Here is a 25,942-nt window from a genome sequence, read left to right as displayed (position 1 = left end):
CTGCAGCCATCCCAAACTGCTCCAGCCTTGCTCTTGGGCACCAGGAAGTTCCAAGGTCCCCTTCCCCTGGTCTCCAAACTTCAAGTATTCCCCTCTCTCCTCATACCCCCTCAACCTCAGCTCTTGGTTTCTACTCCTTACTCCACTCTCCCTCCTGTTTCCCCCCTCCCCTTTTCCTGGTTCTTGATATTTTTGCAAAGTGGGACCCCAACTTGCCAGATTCTTCAATTCTTCCAAGCCAGACCAGAGCAGCCTCTCCTAAAGGATGGAGACTTCTGTGCCAGACGCCAGCTGAAAATGTGGGTGTAATGCTGGGACTCAGAGTTTGATAGCAGTTTGACTGAGCCCTAGATGCGTGTGTTTTTCTTGAGAGTGGGGCTCAGAGAGCCTATGCACCTATGCTGTTGAACCACAGCTTGATATACCTTTCTCTCCTTCTGTTTTGTCTTAGGGGGAAGACTTTAACTAGGGGCGCGCAGATGTGTGAGGCCTTTTATTCTGAGAGTGGACAGACATCCGAGATTTCAGGCAAGTTCTGTGGTGGCTGCTCTGGGCATCAAAACCCACAAAGAGTCTAAACAAACTATTTCAGGAAGTCTCTTCACTATAGTTCAGATAGAAGAAAAAATTCAAAATTGGGGCATCAGTTCTACTGATTAAAGGGTTACTTGCTAAAGAATGTAGGGGAAACAGATTGGGGATATTCAAGTATTTTGTTTGAAGCCCCAAAGGGTAGATTTTGCATGCACTGCAGGGCAGAGCTGGTGACCCTCAGATCGCCCCAAGCAGTTGAGTGGATCAGTTCCTAAAGAACTGAGCTTCTCCAGTCCCGGCCCCACGTCCTTCTCGGTTGGGAGTTCAGGCCTACCTGAAGCAGTTGCCTGGAGATTAACTCCTATTTTCTTGCTAATAGAGCCCCATATTCAAGCCCCGTGGAATCCCGAGGCCCCCAGCCAGCGCCAGGATGCAGAACAGTAAGTGCCTCTGGTCTTTCTGGGACTTCGGGCTCGGGATGCGCGTACATGAGGGTCAGGGGAGGACGCAGAGGCTCGCGGCGCCGGTGCTGGCCGGGCTGTAGACTGACTAAGGCCGGGGGACCTGCTGCGGCTGCTCCCCCCTCTGCGCCCGGCAGCCAGAAAGGGGAGGGCGTTTGCTTTGCTGTTCTCGATACTGGAGGAGTAGGGGCTGGGCCCTTAAGAACAGCCCGCCCGAGTTTTCGAAGCTGCGGTAGAGAAACCCCATCCCCCCCAAATCCTGTAACTCACACCCCCTCCCCGCCCCTGCCCGGGCTCTGACCCCGGAGAGAGGGGCTGGGCTGAGCAGGGCGGGGCAAAGGCTTCTCCTAGTTGGCTAGGAAAAGGAGGCCCCTTTGGGCTTAGCCAAGACTGAAAGTCTCCACCATCCGGATGGGGTGGGGGCTTCCCTCCCCAAGTCACTCTCAGGGCAGCGCCTCCCCTCCCCACCCCATCTACGGGCCTAGAAGGGATGGGGAGAGGAGCCCCCAGGCCTGCAGCAGGGTAGGAGTGGTAAACTCGCTGTTACAGGGTGCGGGAGGGAGCACGGTTTACTGGGTCTGGGAAGGAGGTGGGGGCTGTGCCCAGGAATTGGGAAAGCCCTGCCCTGGCAACTGCAGTTGCGTGGGTCCTGATCGTCCCAGGCTCAGAGCGCCTTTGATACTTTGGCTCGCGTACCTCCCTGCTATCCGCTGCCCAGACCCCGTGGGCCCCACCCACCTTCCTCTTCTGTTGGTGGGTGCTGGTACGTGACAGGGCTAGTCTAGAGCTCGGACCTGGGAGCCTGGAGGCCCAGTGAAACCAGGCCTGGTTTGAGGTTACAGTTAAGGCAACGGCGTCAGGGCTCAACTGAACTCGGAGTGTGGAAAGGCCCAGGTCTAGCAGCCTGCCCTGCAGGAACCACAAAGGCTTAAAGAGGGTCCCCAGCACCTTATCCATCTCTTCTGGAAACGCTGGTCGCCCCCTGGTGCCTCCGGGGCTGGTAGGCGCCCCGTAGCTCAGGAAGGGGCACAAAGGTGGCGAGTTTTGCGGGGGTAGTTGTGCAGAACCTGCCAGATCCCAGGGCTTGGCCGGAAGACTCCCCTTCGGGGGCTGGGCTCTCCTCTCGGAGCTCAGACTCCCCAGCCGCAGGCTCTCTCTTGGGTGGGTCCCAGCCAGGGCACGCAGCGCTGAGCGTTTGCCACTGCGGCCCGGCTGGCAAGCCCTGAGGGGCGCGGGGTCGCGGGCCGGCCTGCAGGGCTTTGTGCCGCTAGTTCCCGGGTGTGCGCGAGGCGCGGAGCATCCAAATTGACACCATATGTTTTCCTATTAGTTGCTTCGCGGTCGAGTTCTAGGCGCATAATCAGCGCCACTGGGCGAGACTGCCAGCCGTCCCTAGGGAAGGGACACAATGATTGAGGCTTAACCTCTGAAGGGGAATTTGGAGCTTTGCTTCCTCACTGCCATTTCGATGCTGGGAGTGGCGCCCTGGCCCTGGCGTCTCCTGGGCGAGCACCCGCAGGCTGTGGCTGCCGAGGTGGCGAGCACGTAGTTTTTGAAATGCATGAGGAGGGAGGTCTACATGTAAGCAGCCTCACGCGCCCGCCTTGGCATTAGCCGACTGGGAATTGCCGTGGCTATGTGTGAAGTTTGGAAAGTCTCTCTAGGTCTCTTTCTGGGACAGCCTTTCTTTTTCCGGGAAGCTCCCTGTGCCCAGAGGTTGGGCTCTGTAGCTGGAGCGGTAGATGGAACTTGGGAGGCAAAGAAAGGCTATAAAGGGAATTTAGGAGAAACCGGAAGCCTGGGCCAGGCCTTGCTCTGTTGGAGAAGCGGTGTCCCCGCAATGTCCCTGCTTGCCGGAGCCCAGAGCCCAGAGCCCAGATCCCCCAAACGCCTGTCACTTCTCATCGAGTTGAGGCCCCGGCCTTCCCCCCCCTCCCGCCTCGGTGAGGGGCCCCCCTCAGCCCCAAGCCTTCGGCTACCCTGAAAACACTGCTCCCCTCGAAGGGTAAACGAGTGCAGTTCAATCTAGTCTGAGTGATCTACAAATAGGGACGGAAAGGGTCGTTTTATCACGGTCCTGTTTGTCGTGACGATGCAATTTCCCGGAGCGGAGCACTGTCACAAAGTGACAAGGCTGCCACAAGCGCCCCGACTGATCTTTTCAATTAGCCTTCCATGCATGATCCGGAGCGACTTCCGCCTATTTCCAGAAATTAAGCTCAAACTTGACGTGCAGCTAGTTTTATTTTAAAGACAAATGTCAGAGAGGCTCATCATATTTTCCCCCCTCTTCTATATTTGGAGCTTATTTATTGCTAAGAAGCTCTGGCTCCTGGAGTCAATTTTATCAGTAGGCTCCAAGGAGAAGAGAGGAGAGGAAGGGAGCGCCGAACAGGGAGCCACGTCTTCTCCTGGGAGGGCTGCTCTCTAGAGTCGGGGCTGCAGGTTGGAGATTTTTAAGTAGAAATTGGCAATTGGCTTTATTTGTGTGTCTGTGGTTTTTGGGGAGGGAGGCAACAAACGGGCTAACTCCCTCTCCCTATTCTCTAAGGTTGGACCAAGGGGATGAGGTTGTGAGATACAAAGATAAAGGAGGGATGGGAAACACAGTGATATGGTCTTTTCTTTTTCTTTTCTGTTTTTGATTTTTGCTAATATCTGTCCTTGGCTGAGGGGAGGGCGGAGTTCAGCGGCGGAAGTAAAGCGAGCAGTGGCGGTTGCGAACCGACTGCCGGCTCTAAGCCTTACTTGCGGTGGCTGGACTTGTCTGTCTGTGGCTGAAGTCGAGCCGGGCTCTGACTCACGTCTGCAGTGGAGGTGCGGAAACTTGGACCGGGGTTCGCCAGCCATAGATGGGCCGCTCTAGTTCTCTCCTCTCCCTTCTTCTGTTCTAACCAAACAAAACCAAACTCGTTGCTTGTGCCAGGCCTTGGCCAGATTGGACGGTGATGCAAACATTTCTGGACTTCAGCGTCCAAGGGAGCACTCAAGGGCTGTAAGATTTGTTATAACGGTTCCAACACTGCAGAGACCTTGGAGGTTCACTGTGGGATCTATAGAACCCATGGTTTGCGGTGACACTCAGAGGGGATCTTTGGGAGATTTGTAGAGCCGGTTCTTTGCGCTTTGTGGGTTTAGGGGCTGGCTGCAGTGTTTATGAAGAGGGGCAGTGGGCTCTCTGGGGTTATGGCGATACTGAGGTTCATGTGTTCTTGATCCTTGGGATGTGTCTGACTCTGTGTTGCTGCTGCAGTCCAGTGGGCAGGGGCACGGCTGTTTGGGGCTGGGCTGCCCGATGTCCCGCATGGCTGGTGGTCCCGTTGTCCTTTTTTGATCGATAGCAGGGACCTGATCGCCAAGGTTGGCACAGGTTGGCAGGGGGATGAGGATGCATTGTGGTTGTCTCCTCCTCCTCCTCCTCTTCTCCTTCTTCCTCTTCCCCTTCTTCTTCTCATTCCTCTTCTCCTTCCTGTTCTTGTTCTGTCATCTTGTTCCTTCTCCCTCTTCTTCCTCTTCATTCTGCTCTCCTCTTTTCTTTTCCCCTTTCCTCTCCCTTCCCTTTCCTCAGGTCACAGCGGAGTGAATCAGCTCGGTGGTGTCTTTGTCAACGGGCGGCCACTGCCGGACTCCACCCGGCAGAAGATTGTAGAGCTAGCTCACAGCGGGGCCCGGCCGTGCGACATTTCCCGAATTCTGCAGGTGATCCTCCCGGCGCCGCCCCACTCGCCGCCCCCGCGGCCCTCCAATCTCAACGCCCTCTCTTCATTTCTTACTGTAAACGATGCTAATTATGGACCCCCCACCCTCACCCACTCCAGTCCCTAGTCCTCCACCCACTCCCCTGCCTTCCCACTTTCCCTTCTCCTTCCACCATCCTTCCCTATCTCTTTCAACTTGGGTCAGCTACATAAGATAACTCATCTGCTTCAGAAAAATATTGTGTGTGGATATTTTTTTAAAACCTTTCTCTTTTTATTTGGTAAAGACATTTATTGTGGGAACAGTTTATGAACTGTAATGAGCTGAGTTATATAAACCTGCATAATTTCATTGTGCTCTCCCCAGCCCCTGCTTACCTCAGATTTTGAGGTATTTGTTTATTCTTCATGTTTATGAAGAATATATACATTGATTTAAAAAGGCAAATGCTATTTACTCATCCCTAACTCATATTTACTCAATTGGGCATTTTTTGAAGAAGAAGGAGTAAAAATTCAGTTTATTTTTTACCTTTGCTCTTTAAAACATAACACCACTTTAAGCAAGGTCAGCACAAAAATCAGTTAATCTGACTTCATTTTGGTGCATCTTCAGGCAGTGTTTAAGAAAACAGTTTTTTTAAAAAAAACTTTTAAATTTGTTTTTGAGTTCAAACTGTTTCAAAGTATCATCATATTTGTAGTTTTTAGGGCTACAAATGTAATTTTAAGAAAAAAGCTCTCTACAGTAAGTTCTCGTACCATTGAAGGTATATTTTTGTGTTATAGACCCATGCAGATGCAAAAGTCCAAGTGCTGGACAATCAAAACGTAAGCTTGTCATTGTTTAATGCATACTTAAACAATTTTATTTTTGTCTTGAAATTATTAATAATGTGGTTTTCTGTCCACTTCCCCTATGCAGGTGTCCAACGGATGTGTGAGTAAAATTCTGGGCAGGTATTACGAGACTGGCTCCATCAGACCCAGGGCAATCGGTGGTAGTAAACCGAGAGTAGCGACTCCAGAAGTTGTAAGCAAAATAGCCCAGTATAAGCGGGAGTGCCCGTCCATCTTTGCTTGGGAAATCCGAGACAGATTATTGTCCGAGGGGGTCTGTACCAACGATAACATACCAAGTGTAAGTTCACTGAGAACATCTGCTCTCCCTGCCCTAAGCCCCACGCTCTCTCCTCTTTACCTCCTCCCACCCTTTCTCTCCACTGTCTCTTAGTCTGTGTCTTCTCCCTGCTCCACGCTTGTCTCCTTTGTACCTGGGGAACAGAGAGGAATGCCCTGACCTTTCTTTGACTGTCTGCAAAATGGGAGTCAAGTGTGGGGAATCGTTCACTTCATTTGCATGCTGCAAAACAGAGGGCGGAGGCACGCGGGAAAGGCACTTGAATCAAGAAGGAAAATGAAAACCAGATTGTAACTTCGTCCCAATCCACCTGCCAGAACTTTCCTTCAGGTGTCACACATCCATTTCCATCCTAATATTAAACAAATATAATGAAAGAAAGCTCTACACCAAGTCTAAATTTTTTTGGGGGGGGAAGTCTTTTAAGAAAGCAAAGCAACCAGGTGAGTTAGGTCACCAGAGACACCGAGCAACTATGAAAAACCCCCTCCCCCCAGTTCTCTACCCAACTCAACTTCCATGCCCAAGGTGATAGCTATCATTTTTTTTTTTCCATGGTGTATCTGCAAATCCACCCACTGTCCCTGGGTAGCTGGGAGCTTTTTAATAGGTTGAGCGTTGCTTTTTAAGGTGGTAGGGGAGCTGAGATGGGTGACTATGTCTTCAGGAGACACTACCATTTGTTTTGATTTTGGTTTGATTTGCAGGTGTCATCAATAAACAGAGTTCTTCGCAACCTGGCTAGCGAAAAGCAACAGATGGGCGCAGACGGCATGTATGATAAACTAAGGATGTTGAATGGGCAGACCGGAAGCTGGGGCACCCGCCCTGGTTGGTATCCGGGGACTTCGGTGCCAGGGCAACCTACGCAAGGTAAAACCTAAGCAGCCATCAACCCAGCTCTCCATATAGGCAGCCTGTTGTCTATCCCCTACTCTCTCAACCTTTTCCACCCCGGAATTCCAGCTTGGGGAATGTCCTGGGGGAGACTGCATTTGAAGGCCTGGGACACATCGACTTGCATTGTATGTAGGTGGTGTTGGTTAAACCATCTTGTTGGCCTGGGAATGTGAGGGTTGTGTATGTCCGGAGTGGTATGAAGGTGGCTGGTGTGTGTGTTTGCGGGCTGAACTGTGTGCATAAGAATGAGCTGCATGGTGCACTATTCAAATTTGGCATTAGAATGCAGGGAGAGCCCCCTTGTAGAAGTGTGACAAGTTAACACACTGACAGACTGCGAGGTAAACATAATTGTATCGTTTTGCTTTTTGCTGTAATTGACAAATTATGTGACTATGAGTAGGGTGCACATGAAAGGGAGAGCAGGGAGATTCAGGGCCGAGTCAGGAATGGGGCGTTGGAAGCGGTGGTCTCCCAGCCACAACCACCTCACCATCCTTGCCCCTCCCCCGTTCGCCCCTCTGGGCCCCACTTTCTCACTCTCTGTGGGTGGCGAATATGTGGAAGTGGTGGGTGAAGATACTGTGAGCAGGACAACGGAGCACCGGGAAGGCTTGAGTCTGGGAGGAGAGATGGGACCTGGAACAGCCCAGGGTCTGTGAGAAGGGCTGGAGGAAGAGGAGCCAGTAGGGAGGAGGGTCAGCTGGCTCCTCCGCCCCCTCCACACCCCTAGGTAGCTTCGTCAAGAATAGGAAACAGTTTACTCCGAAGATTAATCGGTATTTGTTGTCCTCGTGACAAGGAGATAATATGCGGGATAATGGGACGTGGCGTCTCACTCCCGGGAGCACAACCGAGCCTGGGGGCTCCGGACCGGGGGCGGTGCGCAGGACGGCTAGGAGGCTGCCGGCGCGTCCGTGCGCTCTCCGACTAGCTCCGGATGCCCGGCGCCTCCATGGAGTCGGGCGAGGGAAGGGAAAATCGGAAACAGTATGCGAAATATCTGGTACAAAGGATGCTTCTGTCACTCGCAAGAATTTGTTATGGGAACAATCCTGTCGCTCTGTAATTGCTCATTAGAGAACGTTTTGTTTCTCATTAAGGCGACATGAATAAGCGTCTAGTTGAAGGAGACAGCTGTAGAAATGTTCCACAAGAGACCTCTGGACACGATTCGGCACCAATTGCCAATTAGACATGTCAGTTTTAAGAGCAGAAAACAATATAGGACGGACACTGGGAAGATAGGGAGCAAAGCGCTCGCTTCTTGTTTCCCAGCGCGGCTGCTCGGCCAGCGGAGGCCTCCTGACTCGCGGGGCCCCGGTTCCCCTGGGCGACCCCGCCCGCGCGGCCCTGAACCCGCAGGAACTCGCCGCCTCCCAGAGGGAGCGCAGAGGACTCCTAGGCCCGCTCCCGCCTCTGGTGAGACTAGCGATTGACCCCGTCGAGTGTAGGCAACCTCATGCCTGCCTGACCTTTGAAACCGTAGGATTCCTACGTGTAGACTCTGGACACACCCAAGTGATATCCGAACTTCGCACTCACGAGCGTCCACCCCTCAGCCTCCAGCAATCTGAGGTCCTGGTGGTCCCTCCCCCACCAAGAGTCTGGCCCACTTGGTTGTAGAAGTCTTGGGGGGGGATGCAGGGGCACGGTGGCCCAGGCCTGGGAAGGCTGAGCCCAGAGCCTCCATCCCCAGCTCCCTAGGCGCTTGGGCTCCCCTGAGCTTGGGGCGCAGGAGACACCCCCCTCCCGCTTCTTGGAGTTGGGACAGAAGCCGCCGAGGGGAGCAGCTTCCACCAGAGGTGGTTACCGATTCGAGCAGATTTTAGTCCCCGTCAGCCTGAGGGCGGGAAGTGAGAGTCTAACGGGTTAGGGTCCACCGGTGATGGTTGGGCGCCTGGGCGCCAGAGGTGGCGCTAGTTCAGGAGGGGGTTTTCACTTTAACGCGCCTAGTTGCTAGAAAATTCTGGGTTAACTGACAATCACCACCACACCCCCACCCTCAAGTGAGGTTTTTGGGGGTGATTGTCAGCCCAGGCACAGGACCCTCGAAGCACATAGAGCTGCGGGCATGGGGGTAGCAGGCAGTGGTGACGAGCTTCGCTTCACGTTCCGGGGAATCCTCAGGCTTTTTGGCGCTAAGAGGGGCCCCTCCCTCCCTGGCTCCCTTTCCCAGCCCGGGAAGCCTTTCTTGGGGTTTAAAGAGTCCATTACTCCAAAAGCATAAGGCGAGGTTAGGTCTCAGAGGGAGACAAATATGGTTTCCATCTGATCAACGCCATGCGGCGGTGAATAAAATCGCGACGACGTGGGGCTGACAACAACAAGAGACAACTCTATCCAGCCCCAATTCTCCAGCGATTTGGTGGTTTTAGGGATCACGGAGATACTTTTTCTTACCTCCTCCCCTCACCCCACCCCCCACACCCATAATACCCAGGCCCTCTATAGGATTTAGTCAGCCTCTCTTTCAACAGATGCTACAATGTTTTGATCTGCGCTGCAGAGCTGAAAAGGTGCCGCAACCGGGTTGCTATCTTTTCTTGCTTGTTTTCCGCCTCACTGATTAAGACACTAAGAAACTAAGGAATGATTTTATTTCCCAGCGCGACTCAGTGTCTCTCTCTCCCTCTCTCTCCCTCTCCCTCTTCCTCTCTCTCTCTCTCTCTCTCTCTCTCTCTCTCTCTCTCTCTCTCTCAATCCTAGCCCCAGCGTCAGATGGTCCTGGGGCTGGGATAATGGGAGGCGCTTTCACTCGCCTTCTCACGGATTAGGCTGGAAGGTGAACGGCACCCATTGAAGGCCCCTGCTTTGCGCAGCTCCGAGGGGACGCCTTTTAAAGAAGATATCTTAATTGTCCACCACTTGGGTTTATCGTGGGGGTGGGGGAGTTGAGATCCAACTTCTAGTTTTATTTTGTTAAAAGCTTTAAGAGCGGAAGGCAAATCCACAAAAGGGTGGGGGGGAAGGCACCAGTTTTAAGTGAGACCAACCGCTAAGTCACTGCCTGGCTGCAAAGAGTTGCCACTTGTAAAGTGACAAACTTTCCCGATATGCTCTCCTCCTCTCCCCGCGGGGTCTAGAAGGGGTCCTGCAGCCCCGGATTTCTTTTTGCTGGCCTCTAATTCCAATCCCCGCTTCCCACATTTTTTTTTTTTTTTTTTTAGATTTAAAATTGAGCTCTCCTGTCCCTGCTGACTTTTCTCCCTTAAATATCAGTCCTGGAGGCAGCGCAGTGCCTGGCGGCGACTGCGTGCGTGCCTGTGTAGGCCGCGTGTAAGTTTGTGTTAGACAGAACATGGATAATATGAATCTCCATGTTTTAAAATTAAGAAAATGTCAAAGAAGCAAATGAGAGCAGAGGATGCTATCTGCAGGGGTCTTCGGAGGCAGATCCGGGCAACTTTAATTGGCGGATAGAATGTGTCAGAAAAGGGACTGAGGTGGGGCCCCCAGGATGGCAGAGGCATGAGTGACCATAGGGAGATGGGGATTGTGTTCTTCTCAGTGTCCGCCCCCCCATGCCAGATGTGCCTAGATGCACACATTTTTGTCTGTTTTCTAAAAGCAATAACCCTCCGGCCTTTCTAGTTGGCCAAAAGGAGCTATTTCCAGTCTTCCTTCTTCACCAAACCCGAAAATAAAGCGAGAGTGGGGGTGGTCCCTTCATTTTTTCCCTTGAAAAACACTTTGAAAAGTCCCCCCGGAAACTTGGGGCAGTAAATTAGCACAGACGCCTGTACCTGCACACGTGAGTGGAGCCCGTCCCTCTCAGCTGAGCAGCCCTCCCTCTCCGACCCCCACCTTTCTGATGGAGTGCAAAGACCCAGAGCCCAGCTGAGGCTCAGTTACTAATATTTTCTGTCCCTCATCTTCCATTTCCTCTCTTTCCCACTCTTGTACGGCCCTCCTGCCTCTTTTTCCTCTCAGCATTCTTTTCTGTCCTTTTTTCTTATACGTCTGGCCTCTTGTATTTTTTGAGCCCTCTTTTTTCCCTCCCTTGCCCTCCGCCCCTTCCCCCAACCCAGGCCCCCAATCCTTCCCCCTTGCTTCCACCCCCACCACTGGTTTCCATCCTGTCTCCCCTCCATCTCTCCAATGTAGGAAACCGGCCCTGGTCCCCATCCACCCTCCCTGCCTTCCCCCATGCCGGGCCCTGGCCCCCCATCCACCCTCCGTGCCCCCAGCCAAGCGCCCTAAATAGCACGGAGGCGCCCGCTCTTCGGACAGTGATTAATGATAGCAGAGCAGAGGGGTTAACACACTTCACTGAAAAGTCTGTTGACTGGGCTCCTTGTAACACAATGTGGCCCGCTGCACGCCTCAAGAGAATCCTTTTGTTGTCCGCGCTCATTGTAGCCTCAAAATTCTGCCCACGAAAGTTTGCCAACGCTCCTGCCCCAGGAGTTTAATAGTTTCCCTTACTCGCAGGGCATTGTGCAGCGCTGAAAAGCAGCCCCTCGCTATTCAAGTGTTGGTGGTCATCTCAATAGATCTCCAAGGGCCCATATGGTGGCCAGTGCTGATGAATCCGCCTGTTTAAATGGGGGAGAAAGTTGGGGTTTTAAAACATTTCAAAGTTCCTGAAAAGATCCCACTAGATCCTGTCACAATTCCCTGAACTCTTTGAAGGCGCAGCCTTTTGTCTCCTGGTTATAAATAATATTCCTGGCCAAGTCGATTCCCACCAAGGCGCTCCTAGGGGCCCCTCCACCGCGCTGCTCGCCAAGTTTTGAGGATGGGGGGCACTCCATGTTGGTTTCACTTGGGGGCCTCAGGACCCCCGACCCAGGACCCAGCATGTAGTGGCCCTGGAGGCCCAGTCAGGGTTCAGGCAGTCTTGCTTCCCTTCACACGGGCTGTGGCCTTACAGGCAAGGTGCAAGGCGGGAGCCAGCTAGCCCAAGTGCACATCTTGCCCTCCAGGCAGCAAAGGAAAACAATAAAACTTTCCCCGGTATAATGATAGAAATTACATTAAAAGTGGTGGAAATGCCCTAATTAAAAATGTACCACTTAAATGATATGCCAAAGATTCAGCTGCAGCATAGAATATTTAGTTAGTGAACTCTCTACCATTTCTTTTTAAAAATTACACGTTAAAAATTTAAAAGAAATCTTACTTTTCTCTGGTGCAACACATTACAAAGAATGGACAGTCCTTTTATCTAAATATAAAATTCCATTTTCAGCAATTATAGCCTGTTCTTGGTGATGATATAATTACAGCTGTGCTCGTAATAGGTGTCAAGGCGAAGCGCACTCATACAATAGTTGAATAAAACTGCAGAACAATGCGAGCACTTCTAAATTCACAACCTTTAAAATGAAATTGACTGTGCAGAATTCAAATAAAAACTAGATAAATATTTTTTTAAAAAGATTACAAGCTTGGTTTGGTTTCTTAATAGCATTTGCTACAAACCTATCAACATCTAATTGATTAGATGGGAATTACTGATTATAGATCAACTGAAATCTTGAATATCACTCTTCCATTTTCCCAGCACAGCCATAGGTAAAGACATTCTGTAGGGAAAGGAGTGAGGCATTTGGGGACTCAGGGTTACTTACAAAAGATCATTTTAATTGGAAACTTCGGTGCTTATTTTTTCATTCAAGAAATGCTACTTTATGTGAGTATTATAAAGTCTCATCTTGATAAAAACAAAGAAAATGGTGGTCAGGTAATTAACGCCACAAATGTCTTTTATTTAAAGAAGGCTGACAGTTACCCTGGGAATGTTTTGGTGAGGCTGTCGGCATATAATGCTCTTGGAGTTTAAGACTACACCAGGTCCCTTTTGGAGGCTCCAAGTTATTCCAAATTTCTCTTACCGTTCTATTCTTTTTGTTCCAGATGGCTGCCAGCAGCAGGAAGGAGGGGGAGAGAACACCAACTCCATCAGTTCCAACGGAGAAGATTCAGATGAGGCTCAAATGCGACTTCAGCTGAAGCGGAAGCTGCAAAGAAATAGAACATCCTTTACCCAGGAGCAAATTGAGGCCCTGGAGAAAGGTGATGGAGTTTTTCAAAGTAGAGAAGCAGTAAATCAAAGTAAATGCCACATCTTCAGTACAAAGAGCTAAATTTAGCCAGGGCCCTTTGCATAGAGGACTGAAAAGGTTTTTTTTTTCCTGTCTTTTTATTTTCTCTGGGCATCTCTTCTGTGTGTGTGTGTGTGTGTGTGTGTGTGTGTGTGTGTGTGTGTGTGTGTTCTTTTCATGTACCAGTAATTCAAAGACTAAGCATCTGGCTTATAAGAGAAACATGATGATTTGGCTATTTCAGGCCACAGAAAGGTCATTGAATGTCATTCCAAAGAAAATTTCACTTGGTACAGTCAACACTAGAAGCGTTTTAAAGGGAATTGGTTGGAGGTGATGGGAGTGGGGAGGTGGGAAACAGCTTGATCCAGTTTGGTCAACATATTTTGTGTAGTTCTGGCACAATGTGGAAAATCAACTTATTTTTTCAGAGTTTGAGAGAACCCATTATCCAGATGTGTTTGCCCGAGAAAGACTAGCAGCCAAAATAGATCTACCTGAAGCAAGAATACAGGTACCAAGGGACAGTGCAGTTTCACACTTTGTGATTCATACCATTTGCCTTTCCTAGCGACAGAGGTGCTTGTACAGAGCACTGTTTATTTATAGGAATAAAAACAGGTTCAGTCTGCTAGATACTCTGCTGCCATGGGTATGGGGAGGGCAGCAGCGGAGGTGTCGAGGTGGGGCTGGGCTCGACATAGGCACAGTGCTAACCTGTCCTATCTGATTTCCAGGTATGGTTTTCTAATCGAAGGGCCAAATGGAGAAGAGAAGAAAAACTGAGGAATCAGAGAAGACAGGCCAGCAACACACCTAGTCATATCCCTATCAGCAGTAGTTTCAGCACCAGTGTCTACCAACCAATCCCACAACCCACCACACCCGGTAATTCTAAATACTAATATACTACAAATCAATGTGTTAAACCTGTTTGCTCTGGGCTCTGACTCTCACACTGACTACTGTTGTTTCTCTTGCCCTCAGTTTCCTCCTTCACATCTGGCTCCATGTTGGGCCGAACAGACACAGCCCTCACAAATACCTACACCGCTCTGCCGCCCATGCCCAGCTTCACCATGGCAAATAACCTGCCTATGCAAGTAAGTGTGGCCGGAGGTGGTCTGCGTAACCCCGGCCCCAGAGAAGTGAGGAGTGGGTCAGGGCCTTCGGACCTCATTGGCTATGTGTGTGGCCTTGGGAGCTTTTCACACTACAGTAATTGGCTTGACCAGTTGTCAGAGACAGTCAATCCAATCTCTTTTAAGTGATTGACTCATTGATTCATGCCTTAAAAAATAATAATCAAAATCTGTCCAGTTTTGTCAAGTTAACCTGCCTCTTATACTGTTTAGCTTGATAATGTTGGTAGTGGGGCATGTTTGGGGTACCAGTAAGACAGCCAATACAATCTCTTTTAAGTGGTTGACTCATTAATTCATGCCCTAACAAAAGTAATGATAAAAATTGGTCGTTTTGTCAAGTTGATCTGCCTTTTATCATAATGTTACCTGGATAATGTTGGGTGGCGGGGCCGGGGGGGATGTTTTGGGTACCAGGGAGCCTGGTGCCAGAAAGTGGAAATAATGATGGCACATTATCAGATAGCAAGAGATTAGTATTTTCAAATTTGGGTTTATACTATGTTTGCATGCTAAATATATAATCTGTGTATGCATTTGGGGCATTACTTAGGGTATGTGTGATAAACTGATGAGAAAGAAAAAAGGATCGGAAATGGGATTCCTATTTACATGGTGAGATATAGTTAATATAATGAGGAAGCTAGTTTTTCTGTCTACATCTACAATAAGGAAAGGCGTAGCAGGTATTTGCTGGAAATTTGGTGTGTCTTTGCTGTGAATGGTGTGACAAGTTTGTGGCTCTCTTAGCTGCCGGCGAAGCTTGATGCTGTTCACCTGGTATGACAGCCTGCCTGTCCTCTTAGTTCTGTCCCAAATATCTATTAGCCCCTACATTTTGAGGCCTTGCACTAGGTTCACCCTTTATGATGAAAGTTGGATAAGGCAGGTGGTTTGTACTAGACCTTTGTTGATGATGGGTTCTTGATAGGAAAAACGTCTGTCTTCTGGTGGGCCTCTCCCAATGGTTTCCTAGAACTCCTGTTTGTCCAACAATTAGAGATGTTAAAGATGGTACGATAATGACCAGCGTGAGCCCCTGCTGGAAACAGCTCTGGGGCTACACAGATTGTTTATTCTCCACTGAGCATTTTTTGCTGGATTTCAAATCCAAATAACAGCAGAATAAATATTTCAGTCTTCAGACTAATATAGGAGCAGCTAGATAAGCAACTTCAGAGGAATTATTCACATATTTATTTTTATTGCATCTGGATATTATTGGCCATAGTGCAATTGATGTAAATTAAGGGATTAACAGCCCATTAGTTGGTATTGCTGTAACTGCCTTGGAATTTTCCAGAAGTCAGGTTGCCTAGAGGAAGTTATTGCAGGAATTAGAAACAAATGCAAACTGAAATTCTGGCAGGGCCCTCAAGGCCTGTTTGCCTCTTTGAACTTGATGTTAGCAGTCATCATCAGACTTTAATGAGGCCACAGAGTGTCTTGTTCAGTTTCATATATTGTAACAACATCCAGGTTTCTGTGAAGATAGCAATATGTGTATGTGAGAAAATAATAAGACCAACAGGTAGATGCTGCCATTATATCAAGATTGTTTCCACACATAGACCAGTGTGGGAATTCCATCTATCTCAAACACTGACTTTTAAAAATTATGTAATTTATATAATTCAAAAAGTACATGCATTCATTCAGCATAGAGAAAATCAAAACGATCAGTAACTTTACTCTTCAGAGAAAACTACTCTTTGAATTTTGGAGTGGGTGAGCCAGTTTGTCTATCCATTTATTCATTCTCTTGACCAAAATAGTCATTTTACAAATCATGGGTGTCTTCCTCTGGACCTTCTCTGATTTGTTTCCTTCTCTGAGAATGGTGGATCTTCGAATGTGAAACCTCTCTCCAGTTTGCAGAGAAGAGAAATAATAGTATACTGTACTATCATTTAACACGCTTGTTCCTGACACACTTCTATTAACTGATCCCAAGTTTGCTGCCATCGCATAGTACCGTGAGAGCTCATAAGGGGCTTTGTTAGGAGAAAGGTTTTATCTTCTCAGTGCTGCCATTCTGAATAGTTCCAGGGTAGCAATGATTTTCTGGTTACAACTCAATCTGGGCTTTTGGGTCTGTTAGGAAGTCATGGTAATTCTCAGGATGTGGGTGGGTTACATTTACTAACTCAATCTGGGCTTTTGGGTCTATTAGGAAGTTATGATTAATTCTCAATATGGGGGTGGTTTATGTTTACTAACACTTCTGATCATTTTAACTTGGGGTCATTACAGATCTGCTTCTTCAAAGAAGCTTTTATCCCAGGAATCTGGCTGTGAAAGGTTCCCAAGGTTGCTAAGCCATACTTTACTGAGAGCTCCTCCTCCCACTGCCCTCTGTCCCAAAGCTAGAGATATGGGCTTTAGGGGTCACAGGATTCCCAAATAAATCCAGATTTGCAGGGAGAGGGGATGTGTTTTGATGAAGGTCCTCATGCTATAGGTTCTCCAAAGATGCCAGCAGAGGTTAGAGACAAGAATCCTATTAATTTCTGGATAGAGGCAACCATCTAGCTGGACAGTTGTCAGAAAATACAGTGCTTTAGAAGCTTGATATATAGGCAACTTTCTTCTTGCTGGAGGCCTAATCTTAGATTGATCATATGGAATTCCAGTACTTCATGTGAAGGCATCTTTAATGATCGGATTTGTTGGCAGAGTTCTTGGGGAGGAGGGCGCCTGGGGCTGTGGCTGTATCATGTGTTTCTCAGTAACCACAGGTTTGCCTCTCTCCTCACAGCCCCCTGTCCCCAGCCAGACCTCCTCATACTCCTGCATGCTGCCCACCAGCCCTTCGGTGAATGGGCGGAGTTATGATACCTACACCCCCCCACATATGCAGACACACATGAACAGTCAGCCAATGGGCACCTCGGGCACCACTTCAACAGGTGAGCCACTGCTTTCTGCAGGCTGCACAGAGGTGGCCTGTACAGTTTCTTTTGCCAGGTGATCTCTATTCACTGGAAGTTTACCCAAACAGAATCTCCTGGCCTCGTGGGAGGGCGTGTTTAACTCTTTGCTGTCCTTGTCCCTGGGGGATGGGGATTGAAAAGGGAAATTCAGTTAAGCTAATTAGTAACTTTATACCATATAGACAAAAACCAAAATTGTTTTTCCTGAATTTGGTCACAAAAGTTGTATACGAAGACAAAGCCTGAGACTGCAAGTTTTCTGAGGACAGATTATTAGATAAAGCTCAGCAGGTGGCCCACTGAGCTGTAGGTGGGTGCTTGTTGAAATGCTTCTTGCCCTTGTAGTTCGTAGCTCGTGGCTCCTCTAGACCTTTCGCTGCAAATAAAAATCTGACGCATTGGTTTTCCAGAGACAGTTTTATTGTAAAAAGTCCAAACATTCAAACAAATGGAGGGATTTTTTTTTTTCTTTTCTTTTGGATGGTGGTGGAGGGGACCTGGGATCCAATAGGTGTATATTAACATGTTGTCTCGTTTCTGAAGGTGCTACTTATATTTGTAACAGTGAAGTATTTTTTAATACAATAAAATGTGTTAGAAAGTATAAAGGTTTTCTGTTTTTGTTTTTTGTAAACCTACACATTTGTATTCCATGTCTGTTTCTCAAAGGTTATATCTACATGGCTGTTTCTTTCATCCCCTTTCAGGACTCATTTCCCCCGGTGTGTCAGTTCCAGTGCAAGTTCCCGGAAGTGAACCTGATATGTCCCAATACTGGCCAAGATTACAGTAAAAAAAAATAAAAAAAGAAAGGAAATATTGTGTGAATTCAGTCAGTGACTATGTGGACACAACAGTTGAGCATTCAGGAAAGAAAGAAAAATGGCTGTTAGAGGCGCTTCAGTTCTACAACCGTGTCCTTTATTGTACCACTGGGGAATGGACTTGAAACACGGACCTTTGTATACAGAAGGCACGCTATCAGTTGGAACAAATCTTCATTTTGGTATCCAAACTTTTATTCATTTTGGTGTATTATTTGTAAATGGGCATTTGTATGTTATAATGAAAAAAAGAACAACGTAGACTGGATGGATGTTTGATCTGTGTTGGTCATGAAATTGTTTTTTTTTAAAAAAAGAAAACCATGATCAACAAGCTTTGCCACGGTTTTAAGAGTTTTATCAAGATATATCGAATACTGCTACCCATCTGTTCATAGTTTATGGACTGATGTTCCAAGTTTGTATCATTCCTTTGCATATAATGAAACCTGGAACAACATGCACTAGATTTATGTAAGAAATATTTGTTGGTTTTCCAAAGGTTGTTAACAGATGAAGTTTATGTGCAAAAAAGGGTAAGATATAAATTCAAGGAAGAAAAAAGTTGATAGCTAAAAGGTAGAGTGTGTCTTCGATATAATCCAATTTGTTTTATGTCAAAATGTTAAGTATTTGTCTTCCCTAGAAATCCTCAGAATGATTTCTATAATAAAGTTAATTTCATTTATATTTGACAAGAATACTCTATAGATGTTTTATACACATTTTCATGCAATCATACGTTTCTTTTTTGGCCAGCAAAAGTTAATTGTTCTTAGATATAGTTGTATTACTGTTCACGGTCCAATCATTTTGTGCATCTAGAATTCATTCCTAATCAATTAAAAGTGCTTGCAAGAGTTTTAAACTTAAGTGTTTTGAAGTTGTTCACAACTACATATCAAAATTAACCATTGTTGATTGTACAAAAACCATGCCAAAGCCTTTGTATTTCCTTTATTATACAATTTTCTTTTTAACCTTATAGTGTGGTGTTACAAATTTTATTTCCATGTTAGATCAACACTCTAAACCAATGGTTACTTTCATACACACTCTATTTTACATCCTGATGATCTTTAAAACAACAATTCTTGTAGATATCATAAATCAAAAATGTGTTAGAAAAAAATTCCACTTAATGCTGGGTGTAGCTTTGTGCCCACTTATACCCACAACATATATACAACATTTCCTAGTTAGTCATTTAATTCAAAAGCTCAAAGTCTAGAAATAATTTTAAAATGCTACAAGCTATTAGGAGTTGTTTTTTGAATTAGGACTGGCATTTTCAATCTGGGCAGATTTCCATTGTCAGCCCATTTCAACAATGATTTCACTGAAGTATATTCAAAAGTAGATTTCTTAAAGGAGACTCTCTGAAAGCTGTTGCCTTTCTCAAATAGGCCCTGTCCCTTTTCTGTCTCCCTCCCCTTTGCACAAGAGGCATCATTTCCCATTGAACCACTACAGCTGTTCCCATTTGAATCTTGCTTTCTGTGCGGTTGTGGATGGTTGGAGGGTGGAGGGGGATGTTGCATGTCAAGGAATAATGAGCACAGACACATCAACAGACAACAACAAAGCAGACTGTGACTGGCCGGTGGGAATTAAAGGGCTTCAGTCATTGGCAGCTTAAGCCAAACATTCCCAAATCTATGAAGCAGGGCCCATTGTTGGTCAGTTGTTATTCGCAATGAAGCACAGATCTGATCATGTTTAAAGTGGAGGCACGCAGGGCAGGAGTGCTTGAGCCCAAGCAAAGGATGGAAAAAAAATAAGCCTTTGTTGGGTAAAAAAGGCCTGTCTGAGACTTTTATTTGTTCTGTGCAACATATAAGTCAATATAGATAAGTTTTCCTCTGCAAACTTCAGTAAAAAGCCTGGGGCTTCTGGCAGTCTGGATTAAAATGCTTGCACATGCAGAAACCTCTGGGGACAAAGACACACTTCCACTGAATTGTACTATGCTTTAAAAAAAAATCGCCAAAAGCAAATGATCAGAAATATAGAAATTAATGGAAGGATTAAAAAATATAACCTTCTAGTTCAATATCTACTGTTTTTCAGTTAAGGAATTACTTGTGAATAGGTAATTGAGATTCATTGCTCTGGCATGAAATACACTAATAATTTTATTCAACCAGAGTTGCTGCACATTTAGAGTCACCTTTGTAAGTTGATTGTTTTTTGTATGTGTGCATGTAGTTTTATTCAGTGCAGGCGCTGTGCAGCCTGCACTGCACAGTGGCACACTTCTTTCAGGGGAGTGCGCACGCATATGCACTGTTGGTACAATTGCCCGTGCAGACATTTCTACCTCCTGACATTTTGCAGTCTCCATTCCCCGAGGGCCGGCCGTGTGCTGAGGGAACTGTCAGAGAACGGCTATGTGGGAGTGCGTGCCACAGCTGCTGGCTGGCTTACTTCTTCCTTCTCACTGGCTATGATTTCTACCAGGGTCAGGCAGCCAGTTCTGGCCCACGGTTCTGTTGTGTAGAGAGCAGAGACTTTGGAGACCTGGGTGTGGCACACCAGGCATTAAGAGGTGGGAATGGGAGAAAAGGAGTGACGTGGGAGCAGAGCGTCTGTATGTATGCACCTGGGCATGTATATGTGTGCTCTGAGGGTCAGGGCAAAGTGGCACATCCTGGTTTAGTCTGAAGAAGCAGTTGCTCAGCTGCAGAAGCCCCCTGGTCCAGCAGGATGGGAACGGCTGCCTTGCCTTCTGCCCACACCCTAGGGACATGAGCTGTCCTTTCGAACAGAGCTCCAGGCACTCTCTTGGGGACAGCATGGCAGGCACTGTGTGGTAGCAGTGACTGGGAGTTGGCCTTTTACTCATTGTTGAAATAATTTATTTTTGTTTATTTAATGATAGATATATTTATATATTTATCAATGGGGTATCTGCAGGGATGTTTTGACACCATCTTCCAGGATGGAGACTATTTGTGAAGACCACAGTAGAATCACAGGACTAAAAGCCTAAAATTTTTCTTCAAACTTTGACTTGGGAAAACCAGGTGAACAGAATAAGAGCTGAATGTTTTAAGTAATAAACGTTCAAATTGTTCTAAGTAAAAAAATGCATTTTACTGCAATGAATTTCCAGAATATTTTTCCCCCAAAGCTATGCCTCCTAACCCTTAAATGGTAAACAATTGGTTTCTTGATACAGCTCACATCATTTCTTCCTACTTTTTATTATCACTAGTTTTCCTAAGATTCACTCAGTGTTATTTTCAGATTTAGCTTTGTTCTGTCAATGTCATCTTAGGATTGTGTTTATATTCCTTTTACTTATTTCTTTTTGCTCTGGGCCCTCATGTTAATAAGATTAAAAAAAAGGCATTTCTTCTCTGTATGTTTGGCTTACCAAGGCCAAATATATATTCTTCTCTTTTCCATTTTTCAAGAATAAACGTCATCTGCTTTTTTTGTTTTTCTGTTCTGACTTGGTACTGAATAACTCAACTGCTCAGTTTTAAAGTTCAAAGTGTAAGTATTTAGTACTGCTTATTTCAATAATGTCGATGGTGACTATCTTTGGAAAGCAGTAACATGCTGTCTTAGAAATGACATTAATAATGGGCTTAAACAAATGAAGAGGGTTCCCCTCCACTCTCCTTTTTTATGTGTATGTGTGTCTGATCTGTTAAAATTAAAAGATGGACAGGGAATTGATTGCAGAGTGTCGCTTCCTTCTGAAGTAGTTTTATTTTGTCTACTGTTATTTAAGGATCCTGGAGGTGGACATAAGGAATAAATGAAAGAGAAAAGTAGATATTGTCTAGTGGCTACTAAAAGGAAATTCAAAAGGTTTTAGAACGCTAGCACCTGAGCAAATTGCAGTCATCAAAATATTTACCTCATGTTAAAGAAAGGCAAATCTAGTGTAAGAAATGAATACCATATAGGGTTTTGAAGTTCATATACTAGAAACACTTAAAAGATATAATTTCAGATACTATATTTGGCATTGTTCTTAAGCTTTTATATCTTTAAGTTGATAATTTAAACAAATCTATTTTAATAGAGGGTATATTTCATAATGTATCAAAATGGTGTCTATACCTACAGTAGCATTACCGAAGAACGATATGTTTATGTAGTAAGTTATTAACATAATGAGTAACAAATAATGTTTCCAGAAGAAAGGAAAACACATTTTCAGAGTGGGTTTCTATCAGAGGAAGACAAAAATATATAGCCCTCTCTAGTAGCTTATTTTTACAAAGCCTGCCCAGTGAATTAGAAAAACAAAGCACTTGGATATGATTTTTGGAAAGCCCAGGTAGTCTTATTATTCAAAATGCACTTTTACTGAGTTTAAGAAGTTTCTTTTATATTTAAAATGAGGGTTCAAATATGCACATTCAATTTTTATAGTATTTATCTATTTGCAAAGCATAGATTAACTAGTAATTAGCTGTTAATTTTATAGACATGGTAGCTAGAGAAGTAAATCAATGACCTATTAAGTATTTTGACAAGCAATTTACATATCTGATGACCTCACATCTCCTTTTCAGAGTCAAATGCTATGAAATTGTTCCATTGTGTGTTTGTATAAAATGAATCAACACGGTAAGAAAAAGGTTAGAGTTATTAAAATAATAACCTGACTAAAATACTCATTTGAATTTATTCAGAATGTTCATAATGCTTTCAAAGGACATAGCAGAGCTTTTGTGGAGTATCCGCACAACATTATTTATTATCTATGGACTAAATCAATTTTTTGAAGTTGCTTTAAAATTTAAAAGCAACTTTGCTTAATATAAAAGCCCTTTAATTTTAACTGACAGATCAATTCTGAAACTTTATTTTGAAAAGAAAATGGGGAAGAATTTGTCTTTAGAATTAAAAGAAATGAAAAAAATAAACCAGACGTTCTAAAAAAATACAATAAGAAACCTGATTTTTAGTACTAATGAAATAGCGGGTGACAAAATAGTTGTCTTTTTGATTTTGATCACAAAAAATAAACTGGTAGTGACAGGATATGATGGAGAGATTTGACATCCTGGCAAATCACTGTCATTGATTCAATTATTCTAATTCTGAATAAAAGCTGTATACAGTATGTGTTTATGCTACAGTGGGTTTTTTTAAGTGACTGACATTCATCATATTGGTTAGACAGTTTTAAAAACCTAGTCTTTGTTTTCTACAATGTTGTCAAGAACAAATAAAGTGTAATTTGTGGTATATTAAAAGCAAGCTGCTTAAAAATGCTAGTTATAACTGCTTCAAATTATTCTAATATATTTGAAAATGTATTTCGGGAATTCAGTTTCTCCCAATGGATGTTGAACACCTTTTTAAAAATGAAGACTCTTAAATATGCAAGTTACTTTTTAACTTTCGTTTTTATTATCTGTCAAAAGCTTTGAGAATATGGAATTATAATTAAAACACCTAGTGTTTTATATGAAAACTGGTTCAGTAGGCTATCCACCCCCTTGCAAAGATATGTTTATATGGTTAGAAATTTACATATCCAACCAATGTTCATGATTAGCAAAAGGTTTATGTGATGCAATGGAAATCTGAGTTAGTTTCATTTTTCCACTTTGTCTCAGACCTATGTCCTGTAAAATCTCTCATGGAGCTTCAGTATATGTTTTTTCCCCTGGTATTTTCCCCTAGCATAAATGTAGCTGTCAGTTTGAATTTCAATCCTGAATGATGCCTGCTGACATAATTTCATAGTGCTGACTTCAGTTGTTCAGGATTACTAAACTAAAGACCAACCACTCCTTTTTTCTATGTTTGAGTTCTATATAAAGAACTCAAGTTCTTTATATTTATTAACTACTATGGCAGACTAATTATCTTTCACGGAGTCTAAATCCCAAAATATTATTTTGTCTTTATCAATTTAATAACCAGATACATAAATGAAAATTTATTTTATATATTAGCAAACACATTTTCATTAAAAAGAAACTTAGCATTTTTGGTGGCAAGTGACTGTTTTCTGAAATAAAGAGAAAATATGTTTTCATATACAATCTTGAATTTCATATGTTTTGTATGCTACCTGCTGTGACATGCACTTTACCATGACACTAAATGCCTTAGTACACGCACACAAATGACCACAGTCAGGCATCTTGAGATTTTGACATTTTTTGGCGTTTATTTAAAAGTAAAATTATTTTCTCTATAGTATGAAGGGAAAATTTTAAAAGTATTTGTGCTGTGCTATTTCTGTAAAAAGTTAAAAAATGAGAAATGGCAGCCCCATTTTACAATCCTGTATTTTTCAAGGAGTAGAGGGTCAAATTGTTAAGAAAAATATTTACATAAGCTATTAGCAATCATAATTAGAGTGTCATAGAATTCTGCATGCAATGGCTAAGGAGGAATCCCTAGAAGTCCAGGTGCTTCTTGCCTCCGGCCATCATGCCACAGCCTGGGCCCAGCCGCTTGGCAGATTCTGCCAGATCCTGTTTGCTTGAGCGGCTCACTGTGTCTGACAAGTCTGGAGGCAAATGCAGTCGCTATGGCAGAAGATTTCAGGAGAAGAAAAAAAGAAAAAAAATTAATTTTCCTTTGGCTAGCATACTTCAGAATACAATATTATGCTCTGTTGATCAGCATTTAGTCTTGCATATAAAATTCCTTCTAAAACAATTCTTCAGACTGAATTCCAATATAATCACCTCCTGTTCCTACTGGATTTTACAAATTACAGCCATCGCAGAAACTGAACCAGGAATCTTAGTGGAACATTTTCAGTGTCCAAACCAAAATGTATTAAGATCTTTTTTCATTTAGGCAGAAGTGAACACATGTAAACACATAAATAAAAGCATCATTGAAAAATATCACATAAATTATGGTGGATATCTTTTTTCTTTTTGGCTTTGTTTTGTTTTGCCAGGGCTCCAACATGCAATTTTTTAAATTAAATGCAGCTTTTCAGCAATTATAGATTCCCATGAATACTTGCTTGTCTTTGTCTGTTAGTTGACCTGATTGTTCTTTTTCAAGGTTATACTTTCTCTAGGAACTTAAACTGTTCACAGAAATATTGACAACATAAAAAAATTATACCAACCAGAGGGTGAATTTTTTCATATGTACAGGTAAGTCAGCCATAGCATCTATTGCAGGTCTTGGTAAGTTTGTTTCTATGCATAATGTTGGGTCATGTTTTCAAAAGTATAGTGTTGCTTTGAACACCCTCCCAACCCCCGCCCATCCCAACTGTTTTTCTGCAGATACAGGCTGATTTAAGCTGACCCAGTAGCTGACCACAATTATAGAAGTTACTGTAATTAGGGAGAAACATTCATATTTCAAAAAAACATTTTTCTGTTTTCAAAGGAATCTCTATCACATTCCTTTAACTCTCAGTGCTCCCAGCTCACAAAATTTATTTCATAAAAATTCAAACTTGAAGGAACATATCTGTTGTCTGAGACACAAAGTGGTGTGGAAGGCTGAAGACAAGGCAGCATATAGGGCTCCCCACTGCTGACTGTGCAGAGCCTTCTAGAGGAGAACTGACCTGGAGGCGACCTAGCTGAATCTCTTCATTTGGAAAACTCCCTCCAATATGGGGAGGGAAAACAGATGAAAAAGGGTAGAACCGTATTTTTTTTGGTCAAAATATTGTGGTCCACAAGCACATGTTCCAATTAGTTTCTTTCTTGAATAAAACGCTTTTTATTGTCATGTAAACACAAGCTGTTGTGCACATGACCAAAATATTTAAAACTAAAAAGAATTTATGAAAAAATATTCTTCCTTGATCTCAACCTGCCTGTACTTATTTTTTAACACACATATATCTAGGATGAAAGATACTATTATACAAATACATGATCAATGAAGATGTCAGAAAGGTCGAGAAGGTCAAGGAAAGCTGTAGCAGTCATACAATAATCTCCATACAGAACTATTCCTAGTATCCACGGAACCCAGCTTGCCACTTATTAATTAAACATCTATTTCTTGAATGATAAAAAAGCACAAATACAGACATACTTGTTTCTTTGTTTCAAGCAATTCTTTCATTTCTTTATGTTCTAGTTTGTTCCAGGAAAGATTTCAGGCAGAAACAAAAGCATGAAAGGCTCAGGAATCAGCCAGGCACAGTGGCTCATGCCTGTAATCCCAGCACTTTGGGAGGCTGAGGAAGGTGGATACAAGGTCAGGAGATTGAGACCATCCTGGCCAACATGGTGAAATCCCATCTCCACTAAAAACACAAAAATTAGCTGGGTGTGGTGGCAGGGGCCT

General features: G+C 44.6%; 2 protein-coding genes across 21 annotated transcripts in view; one reads left to right on the top strand and one right to left on the bottom strand.

The window, feature by feature from the left end:
- The window catches only part of PAX6 (paired box 6), a 28,257-nt gene extending 10,586 nt beyond the window's left edge, over nt 1–17,671 (top strand). For 5 of the 19 annotated variants that reach the window (XM_017547113.2, XM_017547116.2, XM_017547115.2 and 2 more), the window contains exons 3-14: nt 452–528; nt 914–974; nt 4,564–4,694; nt 5,483–5,524; nt 5,619–5,834; nt 6,542–6,707; nt 12,597–12,755; nt 13,216–13,298; nt 13,522–13,672; nt 13,772–13,887; nt 16,685–16,835; nt 17,567–17,671. In XM_017547113.2, coding sequence (XP_017402602.1) covers nt 965–974; nt 4,564–4,694; nt 5,483–5,524; nt 5,619–5,834; nt 6,542–6,707; nt 12,597–12,755; nt 13,216–13,298; nt 13,522–13,672; nt 13,772–13,887; nt 16,685–16,835; nt 17,567–17,652 — 1,311 coding nt within the window. In that variant the 5' untranslated portion in view covers nt 452–528; nt 914–964 and the 3' untranslated portion in view covers nt 17,653–17,671. Of the gene's footprint in view, nt 1–451; nt 529–913; nt 975–2,550; nt 3,441–3,557; nt 4,110–4,563; nt 4,695–5,482; nt 5,525–5,618; nt 5,835–6,541; nt 6,708–12,596; nt 12,756–13,215; nt 13,299–13,521; nt 13,673–13,771; nt 13,888–16,684; nt 16,836–17,566 lie in introns of those variants that run through there. The other 14 variants (XM_017547119.2, XM_017547121.2, XM_017547117.2 and 11 more) reach the window with 7 other exon arrangements.
- Nucleotides 17,500–25,942, bottom strand: part of ELP4 (elongator acetyltransferase complex subunit 4) — a 255,060-nt gene continuing 246,617 nt past the window's right edge. Inside the window, exon 10 of one of the 2 annotated variants that reach the window (XM_017547126.2) lies at nt 17,500–24,195. In XM_017547126.2, the coding sequence (XP_017402615.1) occupies nt 24,064–24,195 (132 nt within the window). In that variant the 3' untranslated portion in view covers nt 17,500–24,063. The remainder of the gene's footprint in view (nt 24,196–25,942) is intronic. The other variant, XM_017547124.2, reaches the window with a different exon arrangement.

Source organism: Cebus imitator, unplaced genomic scaffold, assembly GCF_001604975.1.
Source record: "Cebus imitator isolate Cc_AM_T3 unplaced genomic scaffold, Cebus_imitator-1.0 Scaffold195, whole genome shotgun sequence".
In the NCBI taxonomy this organism is placed as follows: domain Eukaryota; kingdom Metazoa; phylum Chordata; class Mammalia; order Primates; family Cebidae; genus Cebus; species Cebus imitator.
This window is presented reverse-complemented; position numbering and strand designations above follow the sequence as displayed.